This window comes from Parasteatoda tepidariorum, chromosome 4, assembly GCF_043381705.1.
Source record: "Parasteatoda tepidariorum isolate YZ-2023 chromosome 4, CAS_Ptep_4.0, whole genome shotgun sequence".
Lineage (NCBI taxonomy): Eukaryota > Metazoa > Arthropoda > Arachnida > Araneae > Theridiidae > Parasteatoda > Parasteatoda tepidariorum.
In genome coordinates this window covers 12,623,888-12,650,806 of record NC_092207.1, presented here as the reverse complement: position 1 = coordinate 12,650,806, position 26,919 = coordinate 12,623,888, and the positions used below count along the sequence as shown (strand labels likewise).

The 26,919-nt window shown below is 31.2% G+C and overlaps 2 protein-coding genes across 2 annotated transcripts in view; both read right to left on the bottom strand.

Moving 5' to 3' along the window:
- The window catches only part of LOC107441924 (GATA zinc finger domain-containing protein 14), a 214,804-nt gene that overhangs the window by 27,256 nt on the left and 160,629 nt on the right, over positions 1 to 26,919 (bottom strand). The gene's annotated exons all lie outside the window — the stretch shown is intronic.
- Positions 10,169 to 26,919, bottom strand: part of LOC107441926 (uncharacterized) — a 17,561-nt gene continuing 810 nt past the window's right edge. The window contains exons 2-5 of the mRNA XM_043048307.2: positions 18,173 to 18,528; positions 16,007 to 16,117; positions 14,005 to 14,151; positions 10,169 to 11,370 (exon numbers count right to left, since the gene is read on the bottom strand). Of these exons, the coding sequence (XP_042904241.2) occupies positions 10,852 to 11,370; positions 14,005 to 14,151; positions 16,007 to 16,117; positions 18,173 to 18,528 (1,133 nt within the window). The 3' untranslated portion in view covers positions 10,169 to 10,851. The remainder of the gene's footprint in view (positions 11,371 to 14,004; positions 14,152 to 16,006; positions 16,118 to 18,172; positions 18,529 to 26,919) is intronic.

Genomic DNA, 26,919 nt, shown 5'->3' with positions numbered 1-26,919 from the left:
TTTTGGAGTTCTGTGGTAGACTAGTTGTTGCCCTTAAACTATACTCTACGATCATTGCGGAAGCTGGAACAAGTATCATTTCGTGTTTGTTCTTTGATCCCCTTTTTCGCTGTCCGACATATAAATTGCAAGAGTAGAAAGTCAATGTCGCCGATAAATTTCACCTAGGCATTGACACATTCCTTACTAGAATCCATTCCTGTGACATTCTCTTAGCAGCTCTTCACATAAAACTTTCTGTTTTCTTCGAAAATAGACATTTCTGCCAAATGTGTTTTTCTATTGTAAATGATATTTGTATTTAAATTTGTGTAAATTTTTATGTCACATTAAATTATGAACTGTTTTAAGCACATTGTTTCCTTGTTACATGTTTTGAGTTTATCATATTTGAAATAACATACAGAAGGAAGATTGCAAAATAACTTTTGGAGGCCAGCATAATTAGCAAGTTAAGCCTTTTGCCTATTTGTATGAGCTGATTAAAATTGTAGTAAACTTAAAAATAATGTCAAATTCATACTCTTCCATCAAACTTCAATAGAGAATTTAATGAAGCAATACTTCTTATTATTACACTTCAGGATATGATTGAGGAAGGAGGGACTGAAAACATAAAAACTTATTAAATTACCAGGGAAGGCAGATAGGAGTTTATAGGTGACTATTGGAAATATATCCAGGTTTCCCAAGGAAATAAAATTTATTTTGATGCTTTCAGTTTCAAATTAATCAGTAGTGATTCGTAAGACTTCAAAATAATTTTTTTCGCATTAAATATTAGTTTGGGACACCCCCCCCCCTAGTGCATGCTTTTTTTATTTAGTTTTTGAAAAGAGGGGGCAATTAAGAAAAGTGTTGTATATGTCACTCTAAGTTAGAGTGAATTATTTGTACTTTCTAATAACCTTCTTTAAAATTATTAGAGCATATACAAATGATGATTACACATGATTATGTACCATATATCCGTATGTTCATTTGCTGTTGTGCTTTTTAACACTTTCTTTGAATATTCTAATGATTCCCTTCAAATAAAAAATGCTCAAAGAAGTTACTTAGCCTCTCTCTATCGGTTAAAGCGTTCAAGTTTTGACAAATTAAAAAATTTGAGTGACATTGTGTATCGCAAAATACATATTTATATTATTAAAAATTAGGAAATAACAGATTCGTTACAATCTTAGCACTCTAACTCATTATATTTTCATAACAACTAGCAAAAATATTTATACGACGCTGTATAATATTGTGATATCAATAAGGTGAGGTCAATAAATTCGGGATTGAAATTCGACGATTCTACGCTGTAAATTCTTCCTAAAATTCTACTATATGAAACTTTTTAAGCATTTTGTTTTACCACGGTTGGATGTAACTTGATTGTAACCATTTGTGCGAAAATTTGATCTTTACCTAAATTTAATCTAGAGTTCCAGTGATACAAGAGGCATAACCAACCTAACAAAAAAAATTAATAGTTTTCAATAAACAATGCATTCAATTTCGTCATTAAGAAACTTGTTCTAGTTGCCTTGGCAACAAAAGAATAAGACAAGTTATATTTAGGAATTAATTTAAGTGATTTTTTAATTTATATAATTAATTGATACTTTGATTTCATTAACTTAATGTTATGAAGAGCATTATTTTTATTATTTTGGGATTTTTTTAAAAAAAAAGAAGATCCATCATATCTTTTGTACTTGCAAAGAGCTAGCCATAGAAAGATTAGATATTAAGCCTCATTAGCAACCTTGGAATAACGAATTGGATTTTGTTTACAAAGTACAATATAGTGCATTGAAAAGTATTCAATACAATGCAATTACTATTTTTGAATAAAACTGTATCAGCTTCAAATTCTAGCCATAATTTTAAATGCTGTAACTGATTTCATTACTTTAATGGAAAGGGAAAGAAGCCTAAGTAATTATTAAAACTTATCTAATTTATGAAAATATTGAAAGTTCTATTTTCTCCAGAGTAGTTTTAAAATTTAAATGGAAAGATACTAGTATCTTTTCAACGGATAAATCATATTTCATATTTTGAAGCTATAATTGGCTTTGTTTAGATATAACATGCATCAATGAGAATACGTAGCAGACAACTTCAGTCATTTCTTATAGAGAGAGTTTTGCCAATCTTACTGAAGCAGTATGCTTTTGTGACAATATATTCTATTGTTTTGACACAGGTAACAGTTACGTAACAATTAGGTTATAAGCTAAGTTCAGTCTTATTGATAACAGTTGAGTTACTGATCTAGTTCAGCACACTATCAGCCTTCAGAAAATCCAAAAATGAAACATTGAATTGATAAAATAAAAAAAATTCTGTTATCTTGGTCTAGTTTGATGTTATATATTCCTGTTTCAAGTCCGCTTTCGCGCAAACGATTTATATCGAGCTTAGATAGCATTATATTGCATGTTCTTTTCAGATGGATGAATTTCTTTTTGATTACGAAGCTGCAGAAATGGCAACACCTGATATCGCCAAAGACCATCTCAAAGTCATCAAACACTACGTCAGGGAAATATTCGGGGATTACAAGGTTGATCAGAATGTTCGGGATTTCATGTTGTGTTTAGGAGCTGACCCTGAATGGCCTTTCGCCGTAATTGGGATCTACAAATTTGCACTCGAGTTATTGCAGCTTAGACACACGTGCTCTGGTAGATCCTGCGTCAGAAAATCGAAGAAACGAAAGCTGGAACACAGAAATTTGGATACCAGGTTCAGAAAGTCAAGAAGCACTTCAACAATCAGGGAGAACGCAAAAGGAGTAAAAAAGATGAAAGAAAACGGGAATCCATCTTACATCATTTAAAGTTTCAAATACTAAACTTTCAATTACCACAAATGCATATTTTGAAAATGTAAAACAACTAGTAAAACAATTAGCAATATGTAGAGCTCAATCATATTTAAAAAAATTTTAAAACTGTTTTCTTTTTGCATTTTCGAATGTACGAGTATATACACATACAGTAACATTTTCGAGCAGTGCAGAAAATCCACCAATAATACACTTATTATGGCAGTGATATATATATATATACAGAATAAAGTAAATATTTAGACGAAAAAGAGATAAAATGAACGATTTACGGCACTTATACTATAACAAAAAAATGAATACTCAGAAGAACAGGAAATATATTCAACAATAATACTGATAATATGGTCCCTTTTCATTTGAAAGAGAGCCGTAATAATATTCAAATTATCCAAAATTCAGATCAACCAGAAATTTTTTTTTTATTTTAACGTAACTCCACTAAAATGAATCTCGAGATTTTATTTAAAAAAATCTTGAGAATATCTCAAGTTATTTGGCCCACTTAAAGCAATATTCTTAAAATTTTATTGAGAATACACTCTGAAGAAAATCTTCAAAGGATTATCCGATTAAAACCTTCAAAATACATATGATGACGAAAAATATCCTCAATGGTAGACGAATCATGGGTAAGAAGCCTCTTGCTGTCGGGCTAACTGTGGGAGGTTTTCTTAGTTTTTCCTCTCCATGTAGTTTAATTCCACCGAAAACTCCTCTACGACGGCTACTTTGTCCCAATTCTTGTTTTAGTAGTTTCCTTGTCTTCTGAATTGGGTTCAAAACTACAAGGCTACGGGGTTGAACATTGATAGTCGTAAACTCAGGATTGAGTTAGCCATTCTCCGCTGTTAATAAAATAAGATATAATCGGAAGATTTATTTTTAAATATAGGTTTATGTAGGCCAAATCACTTTAAATAATCAAGATAATTTTTTTTCCTCCATCATGTGGTGAAAGAATGGAGGAAATATTATGGTGTCAAAGCTGGGATTCGAATCCCTGTTCTGCCGGTTATGAGATTAACAGATTAGCCTAATAGTGAAATCTTAAATATGCAAAAGGTGAAATTAACTTTTAAGAGTTCAAAGTTTCATCCGCCCTTCTGACTATATTGTCTGGATCATATTTTTTGATTACGGTTAACGCCCCCAGTCATACTTTGATAGACAAAAATCTAAATCCGCCGAAAAAAGGTATGTTTATTTAGAGAAAGTACGCTTTTGTGTCTGATTTCATAAGTAAGTTAGCAGTTAGCAATAACTAATTCGTGAATTTGAGGGCTTCCTTTGAACCATTAAGACTATCAAATAGTTCATGAATAACTTTTGTTTAAATGATCAGATTTTTTCTTACTGACACTCAATCTTAATGGTTCAAGAGACTAACCTTAAATATGCGAATTAACTGAAGCAGATTATAGTTTAGGTAGCAGATCGGATGAAAATTTTGACTTATTTATGTTAATTTCATGTTTTGCTTATTTTTCTATGCCTGAGGATCATTTTACGCGAATTGAAACGTTTCCACACACAATGATAAAATTTATTTATTCAAAAAAAAAACTCGATGTAAAAAAAAAATGTTTCTTAATAATTATTTTTAATTTTTTTTTTTTTAATTATTGTTTAAAATTTTCTGAATTGAAGGTATACAAATTTTTTCATCATTTTAAAATACAAAATTTTAAATGTCAAAATATAAAATTTGAACGAAAACGGTTGATTACTTTCAAAACTAAATTGTTGTTCTTGTAGTTCATTTACGTCGCACTAGAGCTGCACAATGGGCTACAAATTCAAGTTTGAAAAGTCGTATATTTAAATGTTTTATTTCTCTCGAACTATTTAATCGATTTCGATTGAATTTCGTAGCTTGTCATTTAAAATTGCGTACTTTAATTTGTGTATACCTTCTAGTTTAAATTTTTTCGATTCCATATATTTTCAAAATTCAATAGCAAAGAATTAAATAAAATAGAAGAATAGTGTAGAGTATTACAGTATTAGTAATTGTTTTAATGCATGGTGTTGACAAAACGCTTTCTTTATCTTTAGAGTTTATAGATTCTTTATCTTTGTTTGTTACATTCTGTTTTTTTTTTTCGACTTTTCTATCATTTAACAGATAAAACAATAAATGTATTTCATAATCTTTTGATTAAAACTAAGTAGCTGATTTAGTTTCCATTTCAAATTATATAATGTTTTTTTTTATTTATTTTGCTTGGTACTGCGTTATGAAGATGATGTTCCTCAATGAAACTTGTTTTTAAAAAAATATATGCTATTTTAACATATAAAAAAATGTAGGATTTGGAATTTTAACATTGGTGATCTTTTATTATCATCAACTCAAAGTTTCTATTTTTTCGATCTTTTAATCCCTTAACTGTAGTGATTTGTCAGAACTTAAAAAAAAAATTCTTATTTATGTATAATTTGCGATCACTTACTGTGCATGTTTATTCCTTAGTGATTGGTCAGAATTTAGAAATATATTTCTTATTTATATTTAACTTAATATCCTTTAATGAGCATGTTTAATCATAATCATTTGTCAGAATTCAAAAACATATTTCCTATTTCTCATTTATATATAATTTGAGATTCCTCAATGTGCATGGTTAATCATTAGTGATTGGTCAGAATTTAAAAACATATTTCTTATTTCTCATTTATATCTAATTTGAGATTCCTCAATGTGCATGTTTAATCATTAGAGATTGGTCAGAATCTTAAAATATATTTCTTATTTCTCATTTATAAATAATTTGAGTTCCTTTAATGTGCATGCTTAAACATTAGTAATAGGTCAAAATCAATGTGCATGTTTTACTTCACTTTTCGCTATTGATTCTAAAGCTATAGGGTAAGAACAATCATATCAGAATACCCGGAATATCTTTAACCTTTTGCTTACTGCTGGTACAACATGTGAACCACATGTGATGGTACAACATGGTATAACGTAAGCGAAGGGTTAAGGTTGCTTACGCAAGAAAAATTCATGAATGTTTTGAATTGGACGTTGAAAAAAGATTAATGTGATACTGAAAAAAATTAAAATGTGCTGTTGGAACTTTATAAGTATCTTACGGTTTTACCTCAATACATTTTACTGTTTTCTATTTCAGAATGAAAAAATAAATCAAAACTAGCTTTAAAATCTTTTAGTACTTTTAACATCATTGCAGCATAACATCATTTCCAAAAGACATTGAAATAATAACATTTAACAAAATCTATCTAACAACAATTAAGTATAATAATTGGTATATTGAACACAGTATAGCTCTAATATCAGCTTCACATAGTTGCATTTGAACAATTTAGTTTCCATGAGAGGTGTAAAATTCGTTAATATATACACAAATATACCCATAAAGTTTTTATCCGAAGTTCCATAAAATAAATAATAATAATTGCAGTAATTTTAATAATAATAAACGACATATTAAATTATAATATAATTAAGAGAAAACATGATTTTTTCATACTATTTACTTAAAAAGAATAACTCATAAGTAGAATAACTCAGAAATATAAAATATAGATATAAAAAAAACTAAAATTTTATAAAAAATAAAGAAATGTTAGTTTCTGCAGTGCATACAATTCCAGATTAAATTACGGTGAAAAGTATCGCAATTTTTACTGAAATATTAATTTTTACCAGAACATATTGCAAACAAACAAAAACTCTGATATACCGTAATTTTTACAGTAATAATTACGGTAAAATCACCGAATTACTCTAATGGAATAAATATTACTGTAAAATGTACGGTATATTTAACGGTGAAAAGGGATTTTACGGATGATACATCCAAAGTGCTTTGTACCGTAATTTGATTCGGATTTTTTTACAGTGTAATTTTTAAAAATGAAACTAATAAGTTACAGTTAACAATATTTCTTATGCCATTCAAATTATAACATTTAAAGAAAAAACTAACGGTTAGCAATAAGTAGTATAGTTTTAAAAGTGAGTTGTACATAGTTATAATTGAACTCACAGTTTTCATGAAAAGTGTAAAACTCTGAAGTACATACACAAATATACCCCATCATGTTTATTCATAAAGTTCTATAAAGGGAAAAGTTAGCAATAATAAATCGTATATTAAAATATAATGTAACCATAGTGGGATTCATTTTATACACTTTACTGCAAAAATAGTACATACAATAGTTTAAAAATTTCAAATATAAAAAAAAGGTTCGTATATTATTTATATTAAGGGTCACATAGAAAAGCTGCTCAAACTTGCTCAAATCAAGCTCGAATGCTCAAATCTGAGCCCAGCACTGACTTGGGACCATTCGCTAAAAGAAGTGTTTGGTATCGAGCTAGACCATGAAACAATTTCACATACTTGCTTTCTACTTTCACCCAAATGGCTTATACAAAAACTTGTTTGGTTCCATTATTGAGTATGAAAAATTTAAAAAGCATCAAGTTCAGAAAATTGAATATTGATCTGTAAACAAGTAACCTCAATTACATACTTTATTTAAACTTTCTGCAGCAAAATTTGGCTTCACATCTTAGTGAACTTTTGCATTTATCTGACATTTTGAATTTCGAAAAAATCCTTTTGATTTAGGGCTTGTATTTAAGTCTTGTTTTGTCTGCCTAGCACCCCATATTGTGATTTAATTTTAAAAATAACGTTTGTTCTAACAAAAGAATGATGAAAAATTTTGTGTTTTATGAACTACAAAATATATGTTCCACCAATTTGCGCAATGGTCGCACAAAATGTATTTCCACCAATGGTCGCATGCCGTGGTTCAACTATGAAGATGGATTATCAAAATACACTGGTGAACAAAATTAAGAGATGGAAGACATTTTCTCAAATATCTCAAAAAATACTGAGTATAAATAAATGAAATTTGGTATGGATATAGCTTATTCCATGATAATAAAGTATGCAAAACAAAAATGAAAGTACCATTCACTGGCAAGGCCAATTGCCAATAAATCCAATGTAGTCTGAACTTAAGGATAAAAGATAACAATAAAAGTGAGGCTTGTACAGTGTGTGTTGCCTCTAGTGTTGTCTATGGTCACTACTGACAGACAGGCAGCATGCACAACGAGTATGCATGCTGTTAATAAGGGAGTTAAGGAGGACTTGTGGAAGACCCTCCCATTCTTCCACCAGAGCAATTTTTTATTCCAGAATGGTTCTGGGGGGAGGTTGGCGCATCGCAATAGCTCTCCCAAGATCATCCCAAGCATGTTCAATAGGATTCAAGTCAGGGGAATTAGCTGGCCAGTCCATTCCTTGAATATCGTCGCTTTCCGGATACTCATCAACCATGAGAGCCCTATGTGGTCGCGCATTGTCGTCCATAAAAATGAACTCAGGGCCAACAGCGCCCCTGAAAAGACGCTAACAGGGCTCTAGGATCTCCTGTCTGTACCTCTGGGCATTCACGGAACCATTGTCAAACACATGGAGCGGTGTGCGGGTATCTTGCATGATCCCTGCCCAAACCATGAGTCCTCCACCAGCATAATGGTCCCTTTCGATAATGGGATGGTATCGGGTTCCAGGTTCCCTCCATACCAATAACCGTCCTGAATCAGGTTGAGGACTGAATCTGGACTCATCGGTGAAGAGAGCATTAGCCCATTGAAGCTGTATTCAATTCTGATGTTGTCTTAATTTTGTCCTCCAGTGTATATCGGCAATGATATTGGCAGAAAACGTACTGTTGCCAAGCATCTCAAGGGATAAAGAGCTTGTCGTTCAATGGTGCTACCCAAGTTCAAATTCCAGTGTTGGCTGATCGACGCGAATTCTGCTCCCTTGTTGCACCGACCACAGTACTGACGTAAAATATCCTCAGTGGTAGACGGATCACGGGTAGACGGGACTGTGGGAGGTTTTCGTGTTGTTCCCCGCCATGTAACCGCAAATGCTTAGCTCCATCAGAAAGTCTTCCACAAAGGCTAGTTTGCCCTATTGCATGATCCAGGAGTTCCCATGTCTTCTGGATTGAGGTCAATATTATAAGACCACGGAGTTAAGCATCGATATCTATAAACTTAGAATTGGATCAGCTGTTCAATGCCGGTAATAAAATAAAATAAGAACATCGTACTTAACATGTGAATGAAGTATCTGATGAAGATAAAAATAATGTTAGTTCAAACGAAGCACTGATGAAAATTATTATTTTACAAGTGACAAGACATATGTTCCAGCAATTGGAGAATGATTACATGCCGTGGTTTAACTATGGTGATAGATTATTAAAATGTATCGGTAGTAACAATCCGATTACAGCCGATTAGTCGTCGAATCTTGTAATCGGTTTTTCTGACACGTTCAATTAAGGTCTGTATCGAAGCATAGAACATCAATCAACATATAAATCTCAAAAGTACACTGTTAGTAAAATGTGAGTTAAAATGGATGATTCTGAGCTACAGAATGGGAAAACATACATTATTCCACAAACATTAGGAAACCAAAAATGACTTTTAAGTTCTAGTAGAACTCTTGGCAAAATATTGCCATAGTTCTGTCTGCTTTATTATTTACATTTAAATAATATTTAAACAAAAAAAAATTATAGTCTTCATATAATTTTTTTAAAAATAAAAAATTTTTACGAAATTTTCCATAATAAGCTAGCTAACCAAAGAATTAAACCGGAGTTTCAGATTTTTTAAATTTTATGGACCACAGATTATAAGCATCGTTAAAATGCATATTTTTATGCTAGAATATGTATTAAATATTAAAAAATAGGCGTAAATACAAGATCTTTTCTGACGCAATAAATAAATAAATAAAAAATAAACTAAAATTCACTAAAAAAATTAACTAAAAATAAAAAAAATTAGAAAGCTTCTAGTGATATTCAAAATTAAAGCTGAAAGGCATATATACAAGGTGTTCCATTTAGTCTACTGTTAATATCTATCTATCTATCCAATCCATATATATATATATATATANTATATATATATATGCATATATCAAAAGAGAATTTAAAAAGTATACACATGTAGAGGTTCAATTAAATATTAAATATTTAAGTAAGGACGAAATAAAACTCTTTTCTCAATCTGAGAATTTACAAATAAGAAAAACGGGAATACAGAAGATGAAATCTAGTCTTCAAACTTCTCTCTACTTTTTCCTTCTTCTTTGTATCTGAAATTCGAAAAAAAAATCCGACAGAGAAGGGGTTAAGGTAGATCATCAGCATTACAGGATTTCCTCTACCAGCAGCAATAATGTTTAAGCATGAAGTATTATTCAGTCTACTTTCCGTTCAAAATAAAGAGCAAAATAATTTTTTTTGATTACCCATTGGCAAAATGCGTGTTGTTTTGGACTTGATGGCGTGCGCACCTTATTTGAACGTCATCACACTTTTCAACTGTGTTCAAGTGTATTAAACAGCGCGCATGCGTCGTCATTGCATGCGTTGCTATGGCCACCGCTGCTGTTTGATAATTTTTTTAGAATTCTTTTTTTCACTTTTAATTTTGTTATGCATTGGTGAGTTTATTTTTGAGATGTGGGACCAGAAAGATCCCATAAATACTTCTTGAGTTGTGAATAAAAGAGAATTTCATCATTGGAACGATATTTTTGTTTTTATAGTTTTAATTAAGAATCAGAAATTCTAACCTGAAGTTCAAACTAGATCGTTCAGGTGAATACCACAAATAAAGAGGGTAAAAAAAAAATTAGACAACAACCATCTCGCTAATGGGTAACCTGTGATCGCAAAGAGACGATCAAATTTCTTTTGCTACTTATTAAATTTTAATTTTGTTAAACTTATTTTTTTTATTAAGAAAAACTAAGGAATTTTTTTTTTACTCTATGTTATTTTCCAGTGACTTCGTTGAGACGCAATAGATTATTTTGATGAAAGTCAAGGTTGTCATAATAAATTCAAAGTTTCAGTATACTTTTCAGTTTATTTGGAACACCTTGCATATAGAAATCATTTTTTTTAATCAAATATTACAAATCAGATCTCCTTCCTCGAAATATATATTTCATCGCATTTACAAAATGAGATATCCCATTCCGAGACAAACGAACCAGATTTTTAAAAGAGAAAAACGAAACTTCTTTGGCACGAAAAACTATGAAGTTACCCATACGCTTAATTCCTAAGCTTCGCCAATCGGCCATATAGCCATAAAAAATACACGGGAAAAAATCTAATACCGATAAAAAGCCAAACCATCTGCAATCTTCCTCATAAAATCGCTGAAATTTTTCAAAACATTGGAAGGAAACTTGAAAATAAGTATTATCTTTGAAAAAGATATTCAAAAAAGTGAATATTAAAACCAAAATCGAAATTTTTACATAGTAAGAACTGAAAGCTGGTTTTTTAACACATTGTTTTACGTCCGAAACACTTTTTTCTTCGAGATCAACGCAGCCATCTGTTTTAGAAATTACAGAATGCCGAAATATTTCATCCACTGTATCTTCTTTCAGTGGTCCGTATTTAAGCAACACTTTGGATATCTGAAATGAAAAAGAAATTCCTGTAAACAACAATAGTGATTGTTAAATAAATAAGAAGAAGAAACTGAAGAGGTAAGATATTACCTGATAAAGAACTTCATTCGCTTCGGAAATACATAAAAAGGAAATAACAGTCGACATGTTTCAAGCTCTTCAAAACTAGGCTCGCATTTTCAAGACTTTGCCAGACGTGAGTGAGAAGAAAAAGTCTTTTGAAATATAAACGCAAAGTTGCCAACGAAAAAAGGAAAAATAAAGAAGAGAAATTAAATTCGAAAAACTCTCTCGGCTATTGTGGTTTTTCTTGTTTTGTTTCTCCTTTTTATTTTTCTATTTTTCGTTGGCAACTTAACGTTTTATATTTCAAATCATTTTTGTTTCTTCTCATTCGCGTCTGCAAGTCTTGAAAATGGGTGCCTAGCTTTGAAGAGCTTGAAACATGTCGACTGTTATTTCCTTTTTATCTATTTTGGAAGCGAACGAAGTCATTAATCAGGCAATAGTGAATATTGTTTCTCTGTCGCTGGTAAAAGTGCTGAACTAAAATTAATTTTTAGGTTTTAAGTAATATGCATATGTTACAGCTAAAGCACAAAAGCCGTTAATGTGCACCTAACTAATCTGCAAATTAACTTTAGAGTATCCATTAAGATTAGAGTCAGAAAAAGCTTAAAATAAAAAATACAAAACATCGACTTAAAACATTATTTTACAGCACTATACAAAGAAATCAGAAAGGCGGTAAACGATGAATCACATACAACCTTGCTAACATTTTGATCAATTTGGTAAAAATTGCAAGAGAGCATAATTATTACTTAAAGAAATGACAAGGAAACAGTTCAAGTACTTGAAAATAAAATTACCATTTTGAAATTTAAAAGTACAGTTTATTTCTGTAGCTGGCAAATTGTATAAGTATTATTTGGAGAATATTAACAAATTGTAAGCGTAATCTTTGTAACTAGTAAAAGACACTACAAAAGTACTTATTAAAGAACCCCCCCCCCTTTTTTTTTTATTAAACACTTGGATCCCAGATGTGATTGGTTGATACGAATTCTGCCCCCGGCTCGCCGACCGCAGTGCAAACGTAAAATATCCCCAGTTGCAGACGGATCATTGATTGGAATATCAGGTTAACCATGGGATGTTTTCATTGTTTTCCTCTTCATGTACCGCAAATGAATACTTTTTTGTTTCATCAAAAAAAAAAGTCTTCCACAAATCCTATTTTGTCCTAAGACTTGATCCAGGAGTTCCCTTGTTTTATTGATTGGATTTTAAATTACAAGGCTACAGAATTCAACATTGATAGTCGCAAACTCAGATTAGAGTCAGCCGTTCAACGTTGATTATAAAATAAAATACTTGGATGTTTTAAAATTAATAATTATTCTGATTTAAATCGAGAATAAACTTTGAATTTGAACTCGATAGGATGTCCTATAACTTTCTCATATTGTCGACATCGTAAAGATTGCATAAAGTAAGATAATTTTGTCTAATAATTTATAATATAAGTATAGTATTAGAAAAATACGAAAATGAATCAAAAGTTTTTAAATTACAAAAGTACCCCCGAGTAATGCTTACCATGAAAAAGAAGAGGACATAAAGAATTCAGAGAACTGATTCATGGCATGTTAGAGACGAGTTGGTGTTCTCTCAAAAGAAATTTTTTGTTGTTTAAAATGATAGATCGTGGTCAGTACCGATTAAAGAACATAAAAGAAGAAAAACATGGTCGCTGAGATTTTAAAACGGATAGTTTCTTGCACTTTTTCTTACAAAAAAAAAATTCGTATTTTTGCAAATAAAAACCATTTACTTTAAGCCACGGCTTGGAATTTTTTTAAAAATTATCTGTGAAATTATTGGATATTCTGTGCTTTAGAATAAGGAAGTTATGAATATGCATAAAGGTAAAAGAAGTTATAAATGTTTTAAATGTAGAAAAAAAAAGAAAATTCATCAAAAGAAAGAACATCGAACCAATTCTGTAATGAAAATTTTTTAATTGCTTGCTATTATACATTATTGTTACATTGCAATTACTTGTAACTTGAACATTTAATTTTTTTTGAACATTTAATTTATGCATTATTGTTACATTGCAATTACTTGTAACTTGAATGTTTATTTATTTTTTACACTTTTTAAAATTTATCTCCTCTTATATTTAGCTAACTAATTCGAAGTTGTTTGGTAAAATCTATTAAAACATAATATTATCAAAGTTTTTTCAGAAGCATTTAATAATTTTATGTACGAAATATATTTCCAAAAAAAAAAACTTAAGAGATTGACAATTTTTTTTTTCTGATCAGAGTGCAATAAAGTAAAAAAGTTCTTTGTCTTCATTCTTAAATAAACTGGTTTAAAATAATTTAGATCCATTCTTTCTATTATTAATCTCAATAGTAATTGATTTGTGTTTGTAAACGATTTTTCTCTTTTCAATTGAAGTATTAACATCAGAATTGTGCGAAGTTCTTTCCGTTTCTCCTTTACAAGTATTTCAAAGATATTAGTGAATAAAATTGGTTCAATGACCACACATTAACCAATTTTAAAGACAAAATTGGTTTAAGTGTGGTCATAAAGTTACACCCTGCATTAAAGAAGTGATACCTTAAATGTTTGCTCCCGGTATTCGACAAGCAAATCCTCAAGATGTTTGCAGCAATCTTTTATTTTATCTTCAAATGATTCCTTAAATAGTTCAGATTCACTTCTTCCATACATCATCCAGTATTTTTTTCTGTTTTCCATCACGGCCTGTGGGAAATTCAAGATTTTGTTTTTAAATTTCAATCATATAAAACTATTAAACCGTGAGTCGTAAATTAAGTATTTTCATCATTATTATTACCTATATCAATTTTGCATAAACGTATGTGTTAATATTTATTTACATGAAATTAAATATGGATTAAAGTTCATTCAATAATGACTATAATACTTTATAACCACATATATAAATGAAATCGGTTGAAAAGAAATTTTCTAAAGAACACTATTTGTTTATAAGCATACACTTTTTTAATTATAGTCGAAAATATAGATGCTAAAAATAGAAATCTTAAGAAATGTCAGATATTTATCATTTCATAATTTTAAATAATTTAAAAAGTACGATAATTCAAAAGCTTATAATTCAAAATTGTTTCAATGCGATGCAATATTGAACAAAAATTCATGAAATTTATGAATATTTCTTTTCTGGGTGGAATTATCTTAGAATTAAAAAAAACTTTATAATTGTGTACAAAACTTTTAAATTTATTTTTATAGTTTATAAATATTGGAAAACATTCAAAAAGTTAGTTCAAATTTTTAACCGTTGTCCTGATAAAACTATTTTGTTTGCCATGATACAATTCACATGCTATTGCTACTTCCCCCCTTGAACTTAGGTATAAGAAATCCTAATTCATGCCAAAAAAAGTTATGATTTTTAAAAGAAGTTCACTGCTAGAATTTTTATTCTAAAATTATGGTAAAATAACTAGCAGCAGTCTGTCTATTCAATTAATCATAACGCATTCAGTAAAGAACATTTTTTACCTTTAGGGTTTGAAGTACTTAACAACTAGTATGGTAATAAGAACATGAGTACGGTTTTGACTATGCGGTTTTTTAACCATTTACAACTAGCATGGTTTCAAAACCGTAGAAAAAAAAAGAAATTTAACTGGGCATAGGAGCTAAGCGTTTTATTAGGTAATGGCTATTATAGAGTGCAGGACACTGGAAACTCTTCATATTTTAAAGGGAATGGAATAAATTTTGAGGTGTCAACGCTGGAACTCGAACCCTCAATCCGTTGATCACGAGACTGTACAGATTAGCCCTCTGGGCAATAATAGGTAAGCAATTGCACGGAACTAAGTGGCTTCATTATGCGAGCTTAAATGGTACGATAGAAGACCGGTTATTTAACCGTATAAAGTGTAAGCAGTAAATAAACAATTTTTCTCACAATTAACTGTTTGATAACCGTTTTATTTATGGTTATTTGACTGTTATGTTTGAATATGGTAAAATAAAAATTTAATAAATTGCTATTTAGCCATTTTTCCAAAAAAAATTTTACAGTGTTTTAAGGGACCAAACATAAGAAGATTATATTATGAAATTATTATCGCGTTATAAGGTATCAAGATAAAATAAACGGAATATAAATTGCAGCATTTTTGTGCATTTAAGGAAAGAAGTACACATAAATGATGTCATAGATAAATTTACTGTTATTTTCTTTTATATTTGGTGTTATTTTGCAACATTTTTGTAGCGGAAACTTATCACTTATTACAGAAAGGTGACCAACATCGTTATAATCGGAAAGAGCTGTGATAGTCAAAAAGCGAGATAATCATCACCGTGACAATCAGAAAGCGAGATGATCATCACCGAGACAATCAGAAAGCGAGATAATCATAACCGTGATAATCAGATTCTTACAAAACATTGGTTGTTAACACATATTGCCCATGCAATGTTGCTGTGGTAGAATAATTAAGAGAAAAATTGCTTTAACGTTAATTTTACACACGTTTAAACGTGTTTCAACATTTAAGACATATTCTGTAGATATTAAATCTTCAAAAGAAATTTGATAAATTAAACTTACTAAACAATAAGCACACATTACTGTACGTAATAATGGCGGTTTGCCTTTCTTCATTTTGAAATCACCAGCTTTAAACTCCAATGCAGCATAAATACACATTATGTGAAATATCTAAAAACATAAACGAAACATTATTAAAATTTATTAATGAAAAAAAGTTCTGAAATGATTTTATTTTTTTATTTAAAATTAGCTCATTGTCTAATTACCCCTGCCGTTAGAGATATTATAAATAAATTGAAGTGAAATAGTGATTGTCAATTGAATGGAGTTAAGGATTATCCACTGAATCTGGCTGATTTAATCAATGTTTATCAGTTGAATTGAGTTAGTTTTGAATAATATTTGTCAATAAAATTGAATTTATTTAAATCAACGAATCATTGTCAATTCAATTGATTTGTATCTAAGATTAAGAAAAATAGTCTTGACACCTACTCAAGTCTATAATTCTAATTCTATTTAAATAAATGAATAAAGATGAAAAACTTTTTTTACATTGAATATCTTTGGATTTTTACATTGGATTATCTGTTTATATTGAATATCTTGGATTATCTTTTTACATTGTATTATCTGATTGCATTGAATATCTTTTTACAATTAAATTCAAACATTTTTAGATTCTCATAAATAGTTCTGGAGATATAACGAAATACGTATAAATTGTATTTAACATTAACGAGGACAAGTCTTCAACCGATTCCTGCCAAAGCTATTGAGACTATGGTTGTGTCTACTTCACCTTTTTCGAAGTTCAAAAATACAAATCCATTGAGAAAAGAACTGTAGTTTTCTCCTAATTTGCCAGAAAAAATGCGTGGTGCAGAGAATGTACGTACTGACAAACCTTTCGAAAATGCGTTATCAAAAAAGTCAAAGATTGTTTCTTCATCGCTGATTTTAAAAACAAAATTGAAAGAGAAAAAAAGTGTTGAAATATGCAGAGACGAGGAAGGAGGACAGGACCCTCAACCCTCTGGATCGAATAGCTATTGCTGACTTTGCTGGTGGAGAGCTGGATGTAGTGAGTTCGATCCTGGCATCCGACTGAACAATCAGCTTATATGTACGCAGTAAGGTGCAAGTTAAATCTGTCGTGGCCGGAAGCCTTCTCTTTAGTTGTGATATTGAAGGTAGAAGAGTATCAGCTCAGGCAGTGTCCAATCTGGGTCGAAATTACACGGCATTTTAACCATGACCGTTGAAGAACGGGGAACGGTTGACTGAAAAATGGGGAACGGTTGCCTGAAAAACGGGCTAGGTGATTGGTTATTGTTGGTTTATGTGATGCTAATAGCTGTATGTCTCTCTAGTGAAGATGATCACCCAGTCTTGATTACTTTATAAAATGTCGAATCGCTACTATGCTCTCCTTTGGTGGTAAACATTTCACGCGTGAAGTCACAGGCCTTAAACATTTCGCGCGTCCGTATGTGATATCATCAAACCATTTCTATGTCAAGTATATTGGAGAAATGAGTTGTGGTTGAGTAATGATTCGCCAAATTAAACTTGAACCATAGAATGCGGTTTCATTTAATCTAATCTAGTAGTGCCAGTGCCATGAAGTGCGTGAAATGGAAAATACTATAGTTTGCTTTCCACTAAGTAGGTACATTTGAAGTGTGTTGTATGTTGCTATTCAGGTTCCTCAACGATAGTGTTACGGTCGAACAAAACTCCGAAACCCTCTGATAGTCCCGCAGTGGACTGATCGTTAAGGCACGGTTCCCAGAAGATCACCGAAGTCAAGCATCACTGGCTGCGGTCAGTGTGCGGGTGGGTGACCACTTCGATCAGTCTGCGTAGGGACCTAGGGTGTGCGGTATTGGTCCTCGTTAAACTGTTCTATCGTAAAGTGCTCGACTTCGCGTGCAGGTCGTCGGGCTACCGATGCAGGAGTGCCATCCCCTCTGCAGAGGATCAAAATTGAGATGGCATGTCTTCGGATCATCCTCAGGGATTTTTCCCAGACCGTCGCCAATAGCCCATTGTGCAGCTCTAGTGTGACGTAAATGAACTACTACTGGTAGTACTACTAGTCTGATACGCATAGCTGTGCCTTATGTCTCTCGACTAAAGGTAACAACCCGTCCTCGATAGTCTACGTTGCTTTACAAAGTCTTAAAGACATATTATAATTTATTGATTGAAATTGATTACCTGCTTCTCAGTTACTGCAGACCAACGCCTTTGAATGAGAGTGCTTATAGTCGGCAGCTTCCTTATCGTTTTGTATCGAAATGGACAATTGCGCACCGCCATAAATACGAAGGCTTCGGATAAAATATAATGATACATGTCCATTTCATCAAATTCTTCAGTGAATGTTTCCTCTTCGTCCCGAATTCTAGGAGGAGCGATGGTATCACCATTTGGTACTTGGTTTTGTCGCTCCTCAAATATATGTCTCAGTTTCTTTATCATTTCCTCATCAAACAATCGGCTCTTCAGGAATTCTAATCGTTGATTAATCAATGGCATGGTTGATAATGATAATTTTTCCCAAAAGTCTTGATCTGAAAAAGAAAATAGTAGTTAATACAGTTATAGTTTAGTCTAATTAACCTGAAACAAACTTTACTCAGGATTCCAGCTTTAATCAGGGTTCTGCGATTAACTAACTTAAGTAACTTTTTATCGTAAAATTCATTTTTATTGGAATATGCTACGGAACAAAAACTCTGATATACCATAATTTTTACAGTAATAATTATCACAAAATCAGTGAACCACTTTAATTAAATAAATATTGCCATAAAAAAATACGGTAGAAATGGATTTTACGGTAAAACGGATTTTATGGATGATATGCACCGGAAGTGCTGGTACTTTATACCGTAATTTAGTCTAGAAATTTTTACAGTGATGATAGGGGCTCCACAATCGATCTCTATTTACTAAGTCAAAGCGCTGAAATGTTAATAAAATGATAATTTTTAAAAACTATGAAACATCTAATGTCAATTGTTTCAACCTATGAATGCGAAAATTTTTCTCTTTGTAAGCTGCAGCAGTAAGTAACAGAAAATATAAGCCGAAGAATGTAATAAAGATGTAATATAGAAACAGATTAGGTGCTGAAAATGACTTTTGAGTGCAGATTTCATCAATAATTCTGTACCGTCAGATGGGGTGACTTTGAGCAACGAAGGGCGACTTTGTGCAGTGCCATCTAGGGGTATTTTTTTAAGCTCGGTATCAATTGATTTGAGTTGTAAACATAACGAACTAATGGTTTACCAAGAACTGGCAATGTAAACATCATCGTTCTTGAAAAATTGTGTGCTCAAGTTACAATCAGTTTCAAATTTTTTAACGTCGCAAAATCGGAGGCTGGAAAGTTTGCTCGGTTGAAGAAGTTCTAGTTCTCCTGGACAGGAAGGTAGGTTATACTTTAAAAGTCTTATCAATTGAGATAACAAATCATGCATAATTTTTGGTTTTTAATTATAATAATGTTAGTTATTTAGTAATTAACAGTTTGCACAAAGTCCCCCCTCGTTGAACAAAGTCACCCCATCTGACGGCATTATAAATAAATTTGTAATAAAAAACAATCAAAGTCGTTAAAATAATTTTTTATTAATTTGTTGCTTTTGTTTATTGCTTATAAAATATATTTTAGAAAACCGAAGAAAAACTTACCTTCAGCTACCTTACCCTTCATTATCTTATAATATGTTTGAATTGTGATAAAATAAAGATGTAATAATAATTTTATAAATCTGAGTCGGACAAACCTTTGATATCATATTTTTTCTGCTCTCTGATCAGGAGGTTCCTTCAAGAAAGCGGAAGTTTCAAACGGTTTCTTAAAATATATGGTTGGTTGGTGTAGTATCCTCTATTGAATCATATCTTATGGTGTGGTTGAAAAGTCTTTGCTATCTCTATGGTATTAAGTGAATATAAATCTTCTTCTGTAGGGTAGTTAAAGAGGTGAAGGCCTGCAGCGACTGCAGGGCAGTTAAAAACATGATATGGTGTGAGTTCTACGATAAGACAGCTGCCACAGTTTTTATATTTTCTAGTCCCATCTGCTGAGATTTTCATGTTTTTATGATGAGAGTGGTGGTTCTTAGTCTGATGAGAGTGGTGGCTGTCTTCCTGTCTATGTCAAGATTAGTTACTTGATCGTGGGCCTTGATTTTTAAGGGGTTGAATAGTCTTGACTTTGCAAAAGCATTTGCATCTGCCAGCGTAGTTGGGATCTTAAAATATATGATGTTATAGAATGACTCTGCCTTCCCCCAGGGATAAGGGTAATCGGGTAAAGTCAGATTCGTCGCTGCAAGTGTATAATGTTAAATACACTTAAACTAAAAAATTTCAAAAAATTTGGAATTGCGCACATATAAATCTTAGGCAAATTGAGATAACTATAGGGTGTTACGCAATCGCTGCCTTTAATCTATTTAATCTTGTAAAAAATGAATTAGAAAACTATGCAAACCGAGGGTAGTAAATGATTTTGTAGCATTTTAGGTTAAAAAAAAAATTTTTAAAAACGCAATTCTGGATGAAAACCAAAATGTATGATCTTTAAACCATTTATTTTTAATTTTTCAGATCATGTGGTAACGTTTCGATGGAAATTCTGGTTTTCAAAATTTTAGTTCTTATTTACCACACATTTAGTAAAAAATACAAAATTGAAAAGTAAATTTAACGGTATAATTGGTTTTTAGGGTATGCACTAAAGTATCGTGATAAATATACAAAATTTTTACCACATTTACTAAATTTTATCACAGATTATAAAAACATGTTTTATTGAAATACAAAATTGAAAAGTAAATTTAACGGTATAAATGGTTTTTTGGGTATGCACTTGATTATCGTGATAAATTTACAAAATTTTTACCACATTTACTAAATTTTATCACAAATTATAAAAACATATTTTATTGACTATTTTACCAAAATCATTGCTGATGCGTTTTGGGTCAAAATTACCACTCTTTTTGATGTTCTCACAGGGCTGCCAACTTTCTACACTTTTTGTTAAAATTTATTCTAGTGGTAGCTAAATTTATACTTTAATGTATTATTTTTTATTCATTTAAACTTATTTTCCACGCCACTACACATAAATGATTTAAAAATTCATATGCAATGCCACTTTGTTTCTGCTCTTTCGTGATGAAGCTTTTAAAATGTTGACAAAATTATCGAAAACTCTGAAAGCTTTCCTTTTTTAAATTGGTATTACCACTCTATAAAATATTTTACAAGAAGAGTAGTATTTGACCTGCCTGTTCTCATAGAGCCGGAAAAATGGTAAATTTTACCACATTCAGGTAGTTTTAAACATACTTTTATACTCAGTGTGGTATGCGGTCACTTTGGACTAGTAACTGCCTCAGAGCAGCGATGGTTCAGGGGATTGAGCGTTCGTCTTCCGATGAGGTGAACCAGGTTCGAATCCCGGCGATGGCTAGTAGATACAAATTCCGCATCCAGCTTGCACCGACCACAGTGCTGAAGGGAAATATCCTCAGTGGTAGACGGATCATGGGTCAGACTCCCCTTGGGAGGCTTTCGTGGTTTTCCTCTCCATGTAGCTCAGATGAGGGTTAGTTCCATCGAAAAGTCCTCCACAAAGGCAAATTTCTCACTTGAACCAGGAGTTCCCTTGTCTTCTGAATTGGGTTCAAAATTACAAGGCAACGGAGTTCAACATTAGTTGCCGTAAACCCAAAAATTGGGTCAGCTGCTCAACGGCGGTTATAAAATAAAATAAAAAGTAACCGCCTCTCAGCTTCATCCCCTAGAAACTTAATCCCTGTATTGCTAATATTGACCTCAATAGTGATTGCTTATAATTAGAAAATGTGTTTAGATATTATCATGAAGCCTCTAGTGTACATCATTTTCTAATACTTTAGGATTCTAAAAATCTAAAAAAAAAAAAAAAAAAATTCCCGATAAAAATTTTCGTCTCTGAAGGATTGCAGACACATTTTTGAATTTTTTAATGCATGGATTGCTTTGAATTTTTGTATTTTGAAGTATTTTATTTGAAAACAAAATGCTTTATGGGAAAAGTCATTATGAACCTCCCATAACGAATTAGTGTCGTACGTCACGTTTTCGGTCTCAACTAATTTCGCCTCATAAAAATTTAACACTCATATAAAAATTTTCACTTTAAGTGGGTGTGGGACACATTTTAATGCGTCTTTTTAATTCATGAATCCCTTTGAACTTTATGTTATTTAGCTTTTTTCTTAAATATGAAACTTTAATGTCCGAATAATCATCTAACTACGAGCCGCCAAAAACATATTACAGTCGTACGTCTCTTTTTACATGCAGCTAATCTTACAGAACTGTCTTTTAAAATTTAAAACCTCATATAAAGATTTTAATTTAGTGCTCCTTGGACACGCCTTTTAATGTTTTTAAAACATAAACCTCTTAGAAAATTGTCTATCTTTATATATATATTTCGTCTGTTCGTGTGTATGTCACTGAACTCCTCCTAAACGGCTGGACTGATTTAAATGAAATTTTCTGTGTACCTTCAGAAGGATTCGAGAATGGTTTAGATTCACAATAGAACATTCTGCCACAAACCGTTCCAGCGGTATCAGCGAAAATCGAAATGGAATTTTCTGATTGGTTAAAAGTTAGCCATTGTTTTAAATTTTGCTGTACACGAATCAGTTTTCAAATATCTTGAAGATAACAACAGTGATATTTTCTATCTTATAGCTCTATTCTTTTAGAAAAGTAAATTACATATACTTTAATATTTAATCATAATTCGGTTCTTTATTTCAGGTGAGCACAAGCACGTAAAATCAACGAGAATAAGTTTCGTAATTATTGGTCGTATCACGGATTTAGTATTGTGAAAACTGTTTAATAAAAATCAAGGCAAAAGCAAATTTTATTCATCTTGCACGCTTTTAATAATTATTTATATTTAGTATGCAATTTTAGCTCAATTTAGTATGCAATTTTTCATTGCTGACAGTTGTCATTTGAAAACTATTAGATTGTTTATTATTACAAAGTTTGCGAATTCACATTCATTTTAATTATTTCATTTAAAAAATAGGAGTAGACTATATTTGAGGGTGCCCCTTGATTCTCACCAAGTTGTGATAGCGGTTGATCTCCAAGCTGGCCGATGTTGAATCCCAATCGTGATTCTGATTCGTTTAAATTTCAGCGTTATTTTTAAATGTTCAACGGTATATGTAATTTCAGAAGTCCGTTAGTTCTATGTTGGATACCGGCTGGTTAGGTTACTTTTGCTTCTGATCAATAGGATCGAAGGTATGTGGGCAGTCATAAAAAAAGGACTTTAGAAAAAAATGTCACCGCCATTCCGATACCACAGACGCCATTTTCAATTCGTATTTCGCCGAATTTATGTGGCGATGGAGGAACACAGATTCTATTCATGATAAATTTAGACAGTATCTAACTGCTATTAGAGAATTCTGTGCACCTAAAACTGAGGAAATTCAAGCTTAATGAATAAGTGAGATGTTTTTTTTTCCTTTTCTTTCTGTGCTTACTCCATTAATTTTTATTTCGATTCAAAATGCATTTTATTGGGTTTATTAATTTTGCTTACATTGGGTTCATTGCAATTTTATAAAGTTTTGGCCGATGTCTTGCTGAAATTTTCCAATGTATTATTAAAATATCATTATGTTTTGGCAGCCATTCCTGTTACCGCGGTGTTCCGCGCAAACAGGAATGGTGATAAACATAAGTTACCAATTTCGTCAAGGGGCACCCACAAGTATATTTTTACCAAAAATAGATTTTTGTTTTAAATTTTATCATTATTATATTTCTTATTTAATTTATTTCATTTTTATTGCTTTTTTATTATTTAAAATAAATACGTGAATTTTCGAATTAGCAAATTTGCGACCACTGTCAACTTCTACATTTCTTTTTGTTTGAAAGAGAATATTTGCAAAAATATGCCGCCTAAACGAATCGCTCTTAGTCGATCAACATCTCAAGCACGCAAGAAGAGAACTAACCGTGTTTCAGAAAAATCGGAGCAACGGGAAGAAAGACTTGAAACTAATCGAGAACACAATGCTTTAGCCCGTTCCTTAGAAACGTCTGAGAAACAGGAAAGAAGACTGTTAACAAATCAACTACGCACTACTCAAGCCTGTTCCTTGGAAACATCAGAGCAACGGGAAAGAAGACTGTTAACAAATCAACTACGCACTTATCAAGCCCGTTCGTCGGAAACATCAGAGCAACGGGATGCAAGAATAAAAATCAATCAAGAACGCACTTCGCTATTCAGACGCTGCCAATACTCTGATTTGAATCTCAGTGCATTTCACTATGATCCGACAACCAACTATAGTCTTTCACCCAAGCGTCATCATCGGAAAAATGGATCAATTATGTATGTTTTGTAGTGCTCTCAAATTTAAGAATGAAACAGCTGGAATTTGCTGTTCTGGAGGCAAAGTGTAACTACCAGATTTAACGTCGCCAGCCGAGCCATTATCAACGTTGTTATCGGGTCAAGCAAATCAATAGAAACTTTTCTTGGCGAATATAGGTCAGTACATTCGTGTTTCCAAATGACTTCATTCGGTGCTGCTACAAGTATCGGTGCGCATATGGACAGCTAGAGTTATTTATTACATTCACATGCAATCCTGCTTGAGCTAAAATTAAAGAGCTTTAGTAACTTAGGCAAACATCATCGGATCTTCATGATGCATTATCACACGTGAGTTAAAACAAATATTAAGCTCTAAACTTGGTTTTATTGCGAAAAGTCATGTTTTTAGAGAGACACGGTGTTTGATGCATTCTATTGAACGGCAGAAAAAGAGAATTGCCACATGATTTGGCTTATTGAAAAACTCACACCAGGACAAATTGGTCAGCTCATATCAGCAGAAATATTCATGACGCCATTGATCCAGAATTATTTCAGATCATCATCCAAAATATGTTTCATGGTCGGTGTGCATCACCATACATGTCTGTTTGAAAATGCACTAACGATATCCTAGAGAATTAACTGTTGAGACTATCACTGGTTTTTTCACCATTAAATAAAATTCTCTATTCAAATCATAATCACAAATCTCATTTACACACTTAAATACAAAATTTAAATTCAAACTGAAAGCGTTGCAACGCACGCAGGGTACAGCTAGTTGCTTAGTATTTTATCTATTTAACTTAAAAACATATTGGTCTGAAGCAGTTTTTTATTGTTGTCGATGCATTCTTATTCTTATTATTAGCTATAAAATCCCATGACATAGTTAATTTACTGACAAAAAAAAAAAGATTCAGATTTATTTGGTTGTCATCAGAATAAGATTAATAAAAGTTATAAAGGTATTTTTTACCTGAATAATATTTCCTATAACTCTTAAGCATTTTCTATTTATCACATGTAATTATGTTAGTTCCTGATAATTTATGATTTTTTCATTAAATGCTATAATAATATAATGCAATTTATTACAATTATATTATTAAACAATTGAATTATTTTTTATACTAGAATGTTTTGAGCCGTTTTGAACTGAATTAAAAGATCCAGCATGTTCAAAACAATCAAACTGTTCTCTGGTTCCAGTTTGGGGCTGACACTTTAAAAGCAAATTAACATAATTATTTTTTAACAGAATAATGATTTTAAAAAAATTCAAAATTTTTTTTTTTTTTTTGTGTTTTAAAAGAATTATTTTTCTTTAAGCTTATCTTTACGCCTGCAAATAATATTTATTGTAAACTGTGTTCTATTTGCAGAAGAAAATATTTACGGATGATCCCTTAATAATTTACTTTACTCAAGGCGATCTAAATTGTAACAATAATAATTATAGATGTATGCAATCACAAAATGTTAATCCTTGACTGCCCCACGAAGGATTTAAAATTCTATTTAAAAAAAAAAAAAACATAAATCATTCATTACACCAAGGTACTGATTATGTAACTTTAACAGATTTTTTATTTTATATATGCCCTCATTTACTGTTTATATAATTCAGAGTGACCTGAATTATGACAATAATGACTATAGGATCATGGAATTAAAAAACGTTAATTATACATTTCTCAAGACAGAATCATGATCACGTAACTCAAACAGATTTTATATTTTATGGATGTCTTCTCAATTATATACTTTATTAAGAGTGACAGGAATTATAAACAATAATAATTACAGGATCATGCTATTAAAAAACGTTAATCATTCATTTCCTCAAGACGAAATTATGATCACGAAACTCAAACAGACTTTATATTTCATAGGTACCTCTTTAATTTTTTACTTTATTCAGAGTTACTTAAATAATTGCAATAATAATTATAGGGTCATGTAATTAAAAATATTAATCATTCATTATATCAAGACTTAATTATTAGGATGTAACTCAAACTTATACAATTCGTTTAATTGTCTTAATAGTTTCTCTTAATTGTTTACTTTATTCAGAGCGCCCTGGGTTATAAAAACAATAATTATAAGATCATGTAATTATAGAAGGTTAATTATTCGAATTATGATGACGTAAAAAGTCAGATTTTACAATTTTGATGCCCTTTCAATTGGTCACTTTATTCAGAACAGCCAGAATAATAACAATTATAATTATTAGGTTATGAAATCATAAAATGTTAATCTTTGACTACATCAAGACGGAATTATGATGATGTAACAGACTGTATATTTTATGAATGTTTATTTTATATATTTTATGAATTATTATTATTTTATATTTACTAATTATGAATGAATGTATGAATGAATGAATGATTAATAAATGAATTATTAATGAATGGATTATTATGAATGAATGGTGATTTCATGTTTACTTTATATCATATGATACATCATATGTTATATTATATATTATATTATATTATATATTATATTATAT